General features: G+C 40.5%; 1 protein-coding gene across 3 annotated transcripts; it reads right to left on the minus strand.

Annotated features, from left to right (window-relative positions):
- Positions 1 to 123: 123 nt before the first annotated feature.
- LOC118360769 (transcription factor CP2) lies at positions 124 to 11,063 on the minus strand. Of its 3 annotated transcripts, XM_035740171.2 has the most exons (18): positions 10,807 to 11,061; positions 10,071 to 10,306; positions 8,925 to 9,076; positions 8,736 to 8,812; positions 8,477 to 8,582; positions 8,108 to 8,214; positions 7,774 to 7,926; positions 7,527 to 7,637; positions 7,179 to 7,267; positions 6,956 to 7,004; positions 6,107 to 6,133; positions 3,610 to 3,654; positions 2,954 to 3,047; positions 2,731 to 2,821; positions 2,490 to 2,596; positions 2,142 to 2,284; positions 1,944 to 1,995; positions 124 to 1,837 (listed from the first exon to the last, which is right to left on the minus strand). In XM_035740171.2, the coding sequence occupies exons 2-18, from the start codon at positions 10,190 to 10,192 to the stop codon at positions 1,800 to 1,802; spliced, it is 1,563 nt and encodes a 520-aa protein (XP_035596064.1). In that variant the 5' UTR covers positions 10,193 to 10,306; positions 10,807 to 11,061; the 3' UTR covers positions 124 to 1,799. The 3 variants fall into 3 exon arrangements, with proteins under 3 accessions (XP_035596064.1, XP_035596065.1, XP_035596066.1); XM_035740172.2 differs by lacking the exon at positions 6,107 to 6,133 and having other exon boundaries at positions 10,807 to 11,063; XM_035740173.2 differs by lacking the exon at positions 10,071 to 10,306.
- Positions 11,064 to 12,025: the final 962 nt, after the last annotated feature.

Below are 12,025 nucleotides of genomic sequence, written 5' to 3' on the forward strand. Positions count from 1 at the left end.
ATACAGAACTCAAAAGCTTGAGGAATATAGGAATAATACAATAAAAAAATATTTAAAAAAACATTGTTTTCTCAATGGTGTCCACACGAAGCTAGGCATTTAAAAAAATACAAACAGGCCACGAATGGGTAACTAGTTTAATCATTCTGATGACTTGAGCGAGGGGCAAAACTGGACAACATCTAAATATCACGCAATCGATATTCTGGAAGCGTTCAGTTGAACTTGATTGAATGGGAACCAACTCTAGCTTTACACATGCAGGTTTATCAAGCCCTATACAACCCACTGCTATGTATTAGTGGCAATATCCAAAAACAATGCAGAGTTGTTCTCTAAACAAGGAAGGAACATATGTTAGAAAGGTTATAAAACAGCTAAAAGTAAGACATGATTCATATATTTTAAAACAATTATCTACTTAAAATAAAGGTTTGAGAATTGTCCAAAACCTTTGTAATGAAACTGTAAAGTGATAAATACAGTATGATGGTAAGTAGGGATAGCAGGCAAGACAGAGACTGGTAAGTTGCTGGTGTTGCCACTGTGTGGTGTCACTAACAAAGAAAGACAGTGTGTCAATCAGATTAATGTTTACATTTACATTAGAGTCTATTAGCATTTTTTACAGAGTCGGCTCAGGGATGCAAGGGCCATATCATGATCAACAGACCAGTATCCTGACACGGTCTTGACAGTGTTCAAAAGCTGCACAGATGTTCTCTCACAAGTAATAGAGGAGGACACAGGAAAACAGGACTGTAGGCTTTCACAGGAGCACAGCACTCACTGGAAGAGGACAGAGAGGGGTTCTCATGGGCTGTTTCTCAATTAGATTTGCTCAACTCCTGCATCCTCTCTTGCCTCCTTTTGAAGAAATTGAGGAGAGGTGGTGAGGAGATTGAACGTGGATGAAAATACTAGTTTGAAATAAGAAGCTCCTTCTCCACTCGCATGTCATCAGGCAAATTACGTTTACAGGGGTGGATTCCAAAATAAATGTTGTGCAAGACATTTTACAGATAAAAGGATAAGTAGCATATCACTTAAATGTGTCCGTGGTAGAATACACTTGTGCTTCCTCGCCAAAAGGAGGCTACTGAGGAGGGGAGGATCATCTTCCGTTTGTCTTCTAAGGATTTGACACAGTCCTCAACCACTTATCAGTTTCCGGGTCAGAGGAGAGAGAACAGAGGACAGACTTACGCCCAAACAAGGAAAGGACATAGGTAATGAAAGGGACACCAGCAGCCTATTAAGACACCACTTCCTGTTAAGGTTCTCATTCCCGTGTCGTAGCTACATAACCATGGCCACGGTCCTCACAAACTGGATCCTTGATGTCAAGCCAGAGAACTCTGTATCTCTTGTTGTGGATCCCGTTTCATGTGACAGCAAACTCCTTGATTCTGAAGCATAGAACTTCGGCACACCAGCTGCTCATCATGATGCACTAACAGTGGCAGGGTATCTTCATTCCATTCTCTTTTCCAAACACATGAGTAGTGAAGGAGGAAAATGCAACCGTTTTAAAAGGATTTCTAGCAAGGGAGGAAACTGAAGCGTGTTGCTTCAATATGGCAGCTCAAATAGAGTCAGTCACCCCTTTAAAATAAGACAATAAGGTATCAAGGATGGGCAAGCTGCTTAAGTCAACATTCCCCACAGCAAGGGCCTCAGAGAATCGAACAGGTAATCTTCAGCACAGTCCAGGAATGTCAGGGGCAGAGCCTGTAACGGGGCTTGCAGGGTTGAGTCTAAAGGACAGAGAAGGGGTTAGGCAATCCCCCAGACAGTCTTCATTTCAGGATGATGTGGTAGCCGTCATTCGTCTCAGCTGTTGATAAAGAAACGGAGCCAAAGTCATGAAGAGTGATACAGAAAACATTTCTCCACTCCCCAATATTTGTGGTAAAAGAAAATAGATTGAATGACTCTCATACCTTTCATTGTGTCCAAAACAAAACATACTTCATCCTGGAAGTTTTGAATCATCTGTGAGAAATGAGAAATTCCATCTTAGAGGCCAGGAACAGTGTACACATTAGGACTCAGACTTAAGGAAGACTGATCCAGAAACAAAAGACTGTCTAAAAATCAGACCCTATTCAGTAGTGCACCACTTCTGAGACGAGCCATACCTCGTCACTGACCAGGACATGTATACCAGTGGGTCCCTGTTTAAAGATCTGACTGATCTGTCTGGGTGAGATGTTGAATAGCTGAGCAATCTTCTCTGTCAGCTCAACTGCTGTCAAATCCTCCAGGTAGATGGCATGGTACACTGCAAAAGAAGACAGAAGTGTACAAGGATATATATTGTCAATCATTTTCATAACACCCTATGTAGCTAACAGTGTATTATGCCGTAACATCACTGCTATCATTATGCTATCATTTGGCGCATTGCACCGATATCAGCAAGTAAGTAAGTAAGCAAGCAAGCATGTGTTATGAATGCTTTATATATAGAACACACACACACACACCGAAGAAAGTGCTGCTAGCTGTGTCTCCGTTCTCATGTTTCTGCTGCTGTTCCCGAGCCTGCTGGGACTCCTGGCACACATACACCGTCAGCCTGGGACGTACCACTCTGCGCGCACACACAGAAATAAGCTGACACGAGAAACTTCTCACACTCAATCATTTATTACATTCAATAGGCATTTCCATATTGCAGTATGAATGGTGCAATATGGAAGTAGAGTGGTAAGGAAGTACACCTACCGGCCTTTCAGTGCGTTGAAGAGCCTAATACCATCTGCTGGCCCACAGATCTGAATGACATCTTCCCTGGTCAGCTTCAACAGATCTGCCCCTGGAACATAGAACAATCAGCCTAATACTCAAAGAATATAGATTTTATTTCAGACTGTTGTCATGTTGTGGAAGTCAAAGCTGAGAATATAAATTAACTGCAAGAAATGATATATTGAGAAATTACCATTACCTGAGAAATTAGTGAAAAGCCGACAGAACGGTGAAAAGCGGTTTCTATGTAGCCACTGCTGAGCATCCTGTGGTGTTGCCGCAGGTAACAGGTTCTATTTGTTCCAATAAAGACGCAGACAGAGACACAGAAATTTGAGGCAGGCAGGGCAAAAGCCATCTTATATTCCACCATATTTTGCAAAATTCATTAAAAATCCTACAATGTGATTTTCTGGATTTTGTTTCTCATTGTCTGTGATAGTTGAAGAGTACATATGATGAACATTACAGGCCTCTCATCTTTTTAAGTGGGAGAACTTGCACAATTGGTGGCTGACTAAATACCTTTTTGCCCCACTGTATATGCAGCCAGGTATGAGTATTTTCTCTGATCTAACCCATCCCACAACATGCTAAAAGGAGGAATAAAGCCCCATTACAATGACAGAGTAGATCAAATATCATTGTAGCAGTTATCCACTTCTACACAGAAACACACAAAGAATTAATAAAAAAAAATTGTTTGTCATCTTGTTCAATTGTTCTACACGTAAACAAATCTGCTCGGAGCCTGGTCAGAGAAGAAGTGTGTGCAATACATATCCCACCTTTGCTTTAAAAAGGCAAAACAATTCAACATTCAAACTAGAAAAATCATAACAAATTAATATATACCTGATGGACACTTTCACTGTCTCTTGTAAGCAGATGGGACGACAACTGTAAGGCAGAATGTCTCTCAATTTTTAAATGGTATTTTATCATCATGTAGCAAACCCCCCCACCAGCCCCAAAACACCTTGCTTATGTATTTCTGTCTAAAATGAGGATAAAACACAAGGGGTGATATTTTGACAGTGCAAACAGCGAGGCTATTGTCAAAATACATAGCATCACTGTCAACCCTCAGACCTGCATTTATTTCAAAACTAGTTTACATGACTATTACGTACATCATGGAGAGGTGTTGTTATAAATACTGGTACAAGTACTCAGAGTATTAAAGGAGCCTGGTCCCAGAACTATTTTAGCTCTTGCCAACTCAATTGCCAATGTTTGGCATGACAATGAGTGACAAGTAGTTTGCATGATAGCACAAACAGATTGGCACTCAGGCTAAAACAGTCTTCTTTGACACAAACACCACTTATTTGTGATGTCAAAAATTCAAGCGGGCCTTACGGAGAGTTAAGGTAGATGTTGCTGCCTAAAAATTATTACAAACTACTCAAAACAACTGGATACATACAGTACCGGTCAAAAGTTTGGACCCACCTACTCATTCAAGGGTTTTTCTTTAATTGTACTATTTTCTACATTGTAGAATAATAGTGAAGACATCACAACTATGAAATAACACATATGGAATCATGTAGTAACCAAAAAGTGTTAAAAAAATCTAAATATATTTTATATTTGAGAATCTTCAAAGTAGCCACCCTTTGCCTTGATGACAGCTTTGCACACTCTTGGCATTCTCTCAACCAGCTTCATGAGGTGGTCACCTGGAATGCATTTCAATTAACAGGTGTGCCTTGTGAAAAGTTAATTTGTGGAATTTATTGGCTCAAACGCATTAGAAGGAAATCAGGTGTGCTGTGACATGGTAGGGGTGGTATACAGAAGATAGCCTTATTTGGTAAAATACTAAGTCCATATTGTTACAGATACAGGTATCCTGTGTCTGTGTGTATATGTATCCTGTGTTGTTTTCTCTCCTTCTCCCCTCACAGGTGAAAATCATCACTCCCCAATCAATCATCAATCAGAAGACACACCTCCTCCTGTTTCCTAACCTATCACAGTTCCTTTCCCTTGGTTTAAAAACCCCCTCCTGTTTCCTACCCTATCACAGTTCCTTTCCCTTGGTTTAAAAACCCCATCAGTTGTTTGCTCTAGAGCTCAATCTCTCTGTAAATGCCATGTCTGTAGGTCTCTGTGGTTCACTCTCTGTGTATTAACCTCTCCTTTGTTTGAGCACCTCCATAGCACTTTGTCATCACCTGTGATTATTGTTTTTGGTTATGGTGTTTGTTTGCTGGTGGGAAAAGGGGAAACCAAGACAAGTAGTCTTGGGCATACACTACCCGTAGGTAAACTTTGTTAAATACACTAGTTAGAACTGGGTGGACCACCCACTGTATTTTTGGTTAGTTAGCTGTTAAAGTAGGCTAGTCTAGCTTAGGGGTGTTTTTGTATACTTATTGTTTCTTTCCTTGGGACCAGCTCAGCCTCTTTTCCTGCTCCCCCCATTACCGTGTGTTTTACAAATAAACCTTGAGTTTGACGGTAGATTTCAGTTGTCGTGGTTATTTCGTTCTCACTTTTACTTTGTCACAATTATAATTTGCATGAGTTATGTTACGGGTCTCATTACCATCCCCCCTAGACTGTCGAGCCAAAAGGGATTCATAACACATTAAGGCAAGAACAGCACAATTAAGCAAAGAGGAATGACAGTCCATCACTTTAAGACATGAAGATCAGCCAACGCAGAACATTAGAACTTTAAAGTAACTTCAAGTGCACGGTCTGATTTATTTAGAATTCAAGGGACACTTAACCAGCATGGTTACCACAGCATTATGCAGCGACACTCCATCTGGTTTGCGCTTTGTGGTACTATCATTTGTTTTCAACAAAACAATGAACCAACACACCCCCAGGCTGCGCAAGGACTATTTGACCAAGAAGGAGAGGGATGGAGTGCTGCATCAGCTGACCTGGCCTCTACAGTCACCCAACCTCAACCCAATTGAGATGGTTTGGGATGAGTTGGACCGCAGATTGAAGGAAAAGCAGCCAACAATTGCTCAGCATATGTGGGAAAATCATTCCAGGTAAAGCTGGTTGAGAGAATGCCAAGAGTGTGCAAAGCTGTCATCAAGGCATCTCAAATATGTTCTGATTTGTTTAACACTTTTTTTGGTAGAAAATAGTACAAGTAAAGAAAATCCCTTGAATGAGTAGGTGTCCAAACTTTTGACTGGTACTGTACTTATCAACATGATCAGACAGCAAGCAATAGGGTTAATAAGTGCAATCAATTTAAAGATTATATATTATACATCAGTGAATATTGCACACTCCCACATTCTGTTTGAGTCTGTCTAAACCATGAAGTCTGCATCTTTAAACAAAGTCAGACATTTAGAAAATGTTGGAAACTTACAATCGTATCAGTCAGACAGCTTTCAATCTATATTGGATAATAATGCGGGAGAAAGAAGGGAGAAAAGGTGTACATACCCTTTATAAAACTGAACTGATAGGTGCATAGACATGGATGTATAGGCTTATTTCAAGGTCTGTTTCCATCTATCAACCGTATTAATCATTTGGGATGTGCATCATACAATAGATTCTTTATGGGGGACGACAGTCTACTGCATTAGTTAAATGGTTGCCTTGATTAACCGAAAAACAAGGCATGTTTCATCCATGTATTAGTAACTGGGATCTAGGAATACATGAATGGGGGAGAAAAAAAAAACAATTCTTGCACTAGTCAAATAATAGAACTGTTCAAAGCAAATAGACCTTATCCAACTTGTGACATTTCTCATTCTGCAGGTTCTTATAAAGTAGTCTGGTATTCTAACCCAAATCTGACGAGACTTATCCATTCATTCCCTTTTCCCAAAGAATTTCAGACAACCAAAACAGTATTGCCATATTCATTTTGTTAAATATGTTCGACGACATGCAAATGTCATCAATGGAAAATGGGTACACAAATGGACAGCTCTCTCATGCGAAAACATAATGATGTGTAATGATTGCAATGTCATTCTCAGTCCTCATTCTTTCAGTTTAGTTTAATCTCCCACTACAGACACTTCTACAGTATTTAAATAGTCCTGCTGCCAACAGAAAAAGCAAAAGCAAGACCACAATGTGTCAACTTCAGTTATGTGAAAGAAGCTGGACTTTAAACATGCAGATGTGGGGTTAGTGAGAAGGGATGGAGCAGGAGATAATGAGCCTTGAGTGGGTTTAGGACACAAGGGGACGTACTTACATCTGCCACCTGAACAACTGGCTCTGGCTGGTGACCGGGGGATCCATTTCTGGGAAGAACAGAAAAATTACTTAAATGTTGGGAGGGACATTCTGGGAGTAGATGGAAAACAAACAGAAATTCCCCTATCAAACAAACTGTTGTATTAGGCATTGCACCCCCATATTTTATACATTGGCAGTGTGGTTCAGAACAGGCTGCATGTTTATGTCCTGATCCCTACCCCTCTGCCACTGGAAAACTGTTGTGTGTGCTGTTGAAGCCAGGCGATGGGGAGTTATTGACATAGGTGACCTCTGGCCAGGGAGAGCACTGCAAGAGAACATTTCTGTTATTCTAGTAGAGGGACCTAGGCTCTTTACTTAATCCAGCTCTCCAGATGTTAGTTCTTGATTTCAGAAAGAAATCCTGTGTTGTGCATCATTTCTATACATTATGATAATTATTGATACAAATGAAATGCATCATTTCGTTCGTGTTTCTCCATCTCTTAGACATACTGACTACTGCCACACCCCTTCTCCAAATCCCTCCATCCCTTTTCCCATTCACTCAACACACTGACTCCAACCTCTGTTAGGATGGTGGTTTCATAGGATGGCTGGTATTTCTCCTTCTCCTGAGGCGCCCTCTTCTCCATCTTCTCTCTGTCAGTCTTCTGCTTCCTGTCTGCACCTTTAGGCTGCCACAGTTGAGGTAAAGTTATGTTTATTATGGATAGCACCATGACAGGGATCAAATGAAGCTAACATCTAATGTACCTTTGAATGACAAAAGTTAACCCATTTTCATTGTTTTTGCTCAGACTTTCTTCTCACCTTGAAGACTTTGACCTGACAGCTGGCAGAATGCTGATGCTCTGTATACTCTTCGCCATCATTCTCTTTGAAAGTGTCAATCTGAATGCGAAAAGGCACGCCCTTTTCTCCCCCATGCTTCCGCATGGTGAACTCTGTGCTGATGCAGTGAACCTAAAACAAGGAATTGTCATGACTATTTGAAAACTGGTGGATGTTTTATTCAATAGAGAGAGAGAGCTATTTTTTTTAAACCCATTTGTTTCCATTCCATTCAGACAGCCTTGGACTGATGTTAGATGATAAGATATGACCAACCTTATGAAAACAACTGTGGGTGTGTTTATCATGCTACCTGGATAAAAACAGAGGTTCTTTTTGATGGGTCCCACAGGAACTCCACCGTGTTAAGCTGAGTAGGGTTAGCCCTGGGGTCGACCATGCCAACTGACATGGGGATATCTGCAATGGAGCAACACAAGACAAGTTATCAAAAGGATTGTGTGAGCAAACTAACTACATGTTATGCAGCCTGTTGTCAATCATCATTTCATTCAGTGAAGATACAGCTCTGTGTTATTATAAGATACAGCTCTGTGTTACTCTGTGATACAGCTCTGTGTTATTAAGCAATTCCAGTTCCACAGTCTTAAAAACAGCCCCTTCAGTCCTTCTTCACCCAGAGTAGTCCAATACCCTTCCCAGACAGAGGCAGAGAACTCACCCAGGTCGAGGATGCGGTCTCCCGGCCTGTTCCAGCGCCAGCCCTCCAGCTGCTGGTGCTCTGTGTACTGAAGACGCCGGTCATGGAAGACCACTCGAATGATGCTCTGAGGACACATAGAAACATCACTGAGGAACCAGGAAGTACCTGCACTACTGGTAGAAAACATAGGGAATTATGGCATCAGAATAGGCCCAGACAAACAAAAGCTCACTCCCATGCCTATGGTCATGACTCATTGTGTTCTTGTTCATCTTACCTTCACCATTTTGCCAGTGATTTCTGGGAGTTCCCCCAATTTCCGATTGTCAAGCATTCGAATTTCATAAGACTGTCCTGAAATCAAAAGTTCATAAACATACCACATCATTGTCTTGCTATTTCTTTAAATTCGCAACAAATTCACAAGAAAAGCACAATCATGAAAATGGAACAGACAGATGCTAACCTTGGTTGAGGTAGGTAAGTGTTTCATCGTGCAGTTTGATGGCAGGCGAGGTAGCTGCACACAGAACATACTGGAAAGGAAGAATCTTGTTCTCACTGTCAGGCGGCAGGTTGGACTCCTCCTGCTTAAAGATGGGTAGGGCCAGCACGTCGCTGAAGAAAGAGAGGCAAGACAACATGGTCAATGAACTGGCAAGCCAACATCTTTTACAAGCACATGATATTGGCATAGTATCAACATGTCTGAAACAACTCAACAGGCCTTGAATCTCCCTAGTATGAGACTGAGGGAGGAGACTCATTTCTTAAAATAACCTCATTTGTAAATTCTGTTATCCATACGATAAATGTGGACATAGATAAATATATCATTAGGAGACACTGGAAAAATGAGAAGTGATTTATAACAGTTCCTTTCTTTACAGTTAATTAGTTATGATGGTAAAAACTTGTGAAAAACAAATCAACTACCTTGGTATCTCATCCCCTCTCAACATAAGAATTTCACTTTCCAGGCACTTCAGTATCATGTAACAGAACACTTACAAAACTAACAAAAGAGCAGTCTGAAAGAGAGAGCCGTATCCCTGACACAAACTGTTCTTGACTCTGCAAAATCCCAAGTCTGACTGAGAATAAGGCCTCCTCTTTCCTGGAATAAGAACAACCCTCAAGAGAGAACTGATGGAAGGTTAGGCCTATGCATGATCAGTGCATACTTTTGGCAGACATTATTCTAATTTTCTAACCGATGAAACATTTGATCTCAATACAGTTTTCTGTTTGCAAAACTAGAATATGTAACAAACAGAGTGGACAGTGTTTTGTAGACTTTACCCTTTGCCAGAATAAAGAATAAAAAACTGTGTTGTTTAGGAGTGCAAGGGCAAATTTAGTTATTGCACACGTGCACTTCACACAGTAGGCGTTCCCTAACTGAAATATGCAAATAAATGCTACAACGAGCCAATAGGCTCACACTAGATGGTGCATGGCCCTGCCTACCTCCTTGCTTGTTCTGTCCACCATGATTAATTTGCTCCCATTGGAAACGAAAGGCTCTGGTCTTCAGTTAGTTACAGAACATATGTATTTCAATTCTAACATATCAGTGCATTTTCAATAGACTTCCAATGATGATTCATACCTCATACTGTATGCCCCAGCTCCAAGCTCCTGTCCAATGCCAGAGAGACTGGCATCAAAGTCCTGGACCAGACCTGACTCAATCACCTCATCAGTGAGCGGCAACTTCAGAGCCCAAGCCATGGCGACGATACGTGAATCTGATTCCAGTCGAATTTGTCTCAAATTCTAATCCCTGGCCTCAAAAATCCAATCTGCTAATTTCTTAAAGCCTGGCAGATGTCTGCTGCTACCAAACTGGAAGAGAAAAGCCATGATAGATACACCGTTTGGTACCATTATATGTCAGTTTAGCAAGGAGAGTGTAAAGACTGTAGGCCTCGCAAATTAACTGACAGATCATGGATAGTTAGCGATTCCAGATTGTGTGGACAACAAAAAGTAATCACAGCAGACAGGTACTTAACTTTCCCTGACAGTCCCACATGGAAGATATTGAAGCTAGAATGACTGATAACGTATATGGTGTGTGTAACCGTGAATGTAACATTGCTAGCCATGAAAATGGGGCATACGTATACAAACTGGTTAGCTCAGAAGCTGAGGACCTGTCGGACTAAACTCCACCCCGCCGTGGCGTTTAGTCCGCTATTGGGGAACTTGACTGTGAATGAATGTTAGCTAGCTAACCGTTAACTACTAAACAGGTCAACACATAACAATAGGTTTGTGTTAAATATGAAGTTCGATTATGATATCACTTCTAGTAATTACATTACGTTAGCCATCGAACGTACCTTAGAAACCAAGTAAATTGGCTAGCTACTGTAGCTAACTCTGCGACCGTTTCATTCCATGTCTCAGTTGCTCCCTCGTTCTCGCACTATAAACAACGTAAAATAGCTACCTAGCCAGCAAGCTACTCCTCGGGAAAGCAGCCCTGTGGACACGGATTATTTGAATATAACGAGAACTAATTAAGTCTACATTAAAATGTATCGTTATACAAACACAAGTCGCAAATCTAATATGCTTCTTTATCCAGCTAGATAAATAGATAATTTTCGCAAACCATATAGCTGCAAAGCAGTTAAGAATAACTGAGTACTTCCGGGTCACGGATTTTTGGAATCCTTCAGAATAAGAGCCCATCCTGTATACTTTGTAAATTAATAATTTGGGGAGAAATTGTGGAAATGTCCACAATTATCGATACATTTTATGTTAGTTATCGTACAACGATTATCAAAAGTATTTATATAAGATATTATGTGATGTATTTGTTTATATAAAACTACGAACTAATATGACCACAATGTAGAAAGGGGAGACTCACAAACATAGATGGTGTTCTCAGTTTTACTCCGTGACCCCCACGTGTCACAGGATTCATCTAAAGTTAACCTCTACAAATGAATGGAAGTATAGAAGTAGTTTTGTGCCAACAAAAATAAGGAGTTAAATATGTGAAGAAGAAAAAAAATACTGTAATGACAATAATAAATATATTTACAATACCAGTCAACACACCTACATTTTTTAAGAGTCTTTCTTTATTTTTTACTATTTTCTACATTGTAGAATAACAGTGAAGACATCAAACTATGAAATAACACATGGAATCAATTAGTAAGCAAAAAAGTTTTTAAGATTTGAGATTCTTCAAAGTAGCCACCCTTTGCCTTGATGACAGTCTTGCACACTCTTGGCATTCTCTCAACCAACTTCACCTGGAATGCTTTTCCAACAGTCTTGAAGGAGTTCCCACATATGCTGAGCAATTGTTGGCTGCTTTTTCTTCACTCTGCAGTCCAACTCATCCCAAACCATCTCAATTGGGTTGAGGTCGGATGATTGTGGAGGCCAGGTCATCTGATGCAGCACTCCATTACTCTCCTTCTTGGTCAAATAGTCCCCTTCACATCCTGGAGGTGTGTTGGGATTTGTTTGATCGTAGCTAGCTACATAGCTAGCTACATAGCCGTCTTTGTATCAAAGATAATTGTGTAGTCTAGA

Source organism: Oncorhynchus keta, chromosome 28 (genome assembly GCF_023373465.1).
Source record: "Oncorhynchus keta strain PuntledgeMale-10-30-2019 chromosome 28, Oket_V2, whole genome shotgun sequence".
In the NCBI taxonomy this organism is placed as follows: domain Eukaryota; kingdom Metazoa; phylum Chordata; class Actinopteri; order Salmoniformes; family Salmonidae; genus Oncorhynchus; species Oncorhynchus keta.

What these genes read in the sequence shown, in the direction of transcription:
- LOC118360769 (XM_035740171.2), bottom strand. Translation starts at nt 10,192, where the DNA reads ATGGCTTGGGCTCTGAAGTTGCCGCTCACTGATGAGGTGATTGAGTCA. An exon ending in TCACTGGCAAAATGGTGAAG is followed by an intron (nt 8,583 to 8,735) that starts GTAAGATGAACA and finishes ATGTGTCCTCAG; the next exon opens with AGCATCATTCGAGTGGTCTT. An exon ending in GTCAGGTCAAAGTCTTCAAG is followed by an intron (nt 7,638 to 7,773) that starts GTGAGAAGAAAG and finishes CAACTGTGGCAG; the next exon opens with CCTAAAGGTGCAGACAGGAA.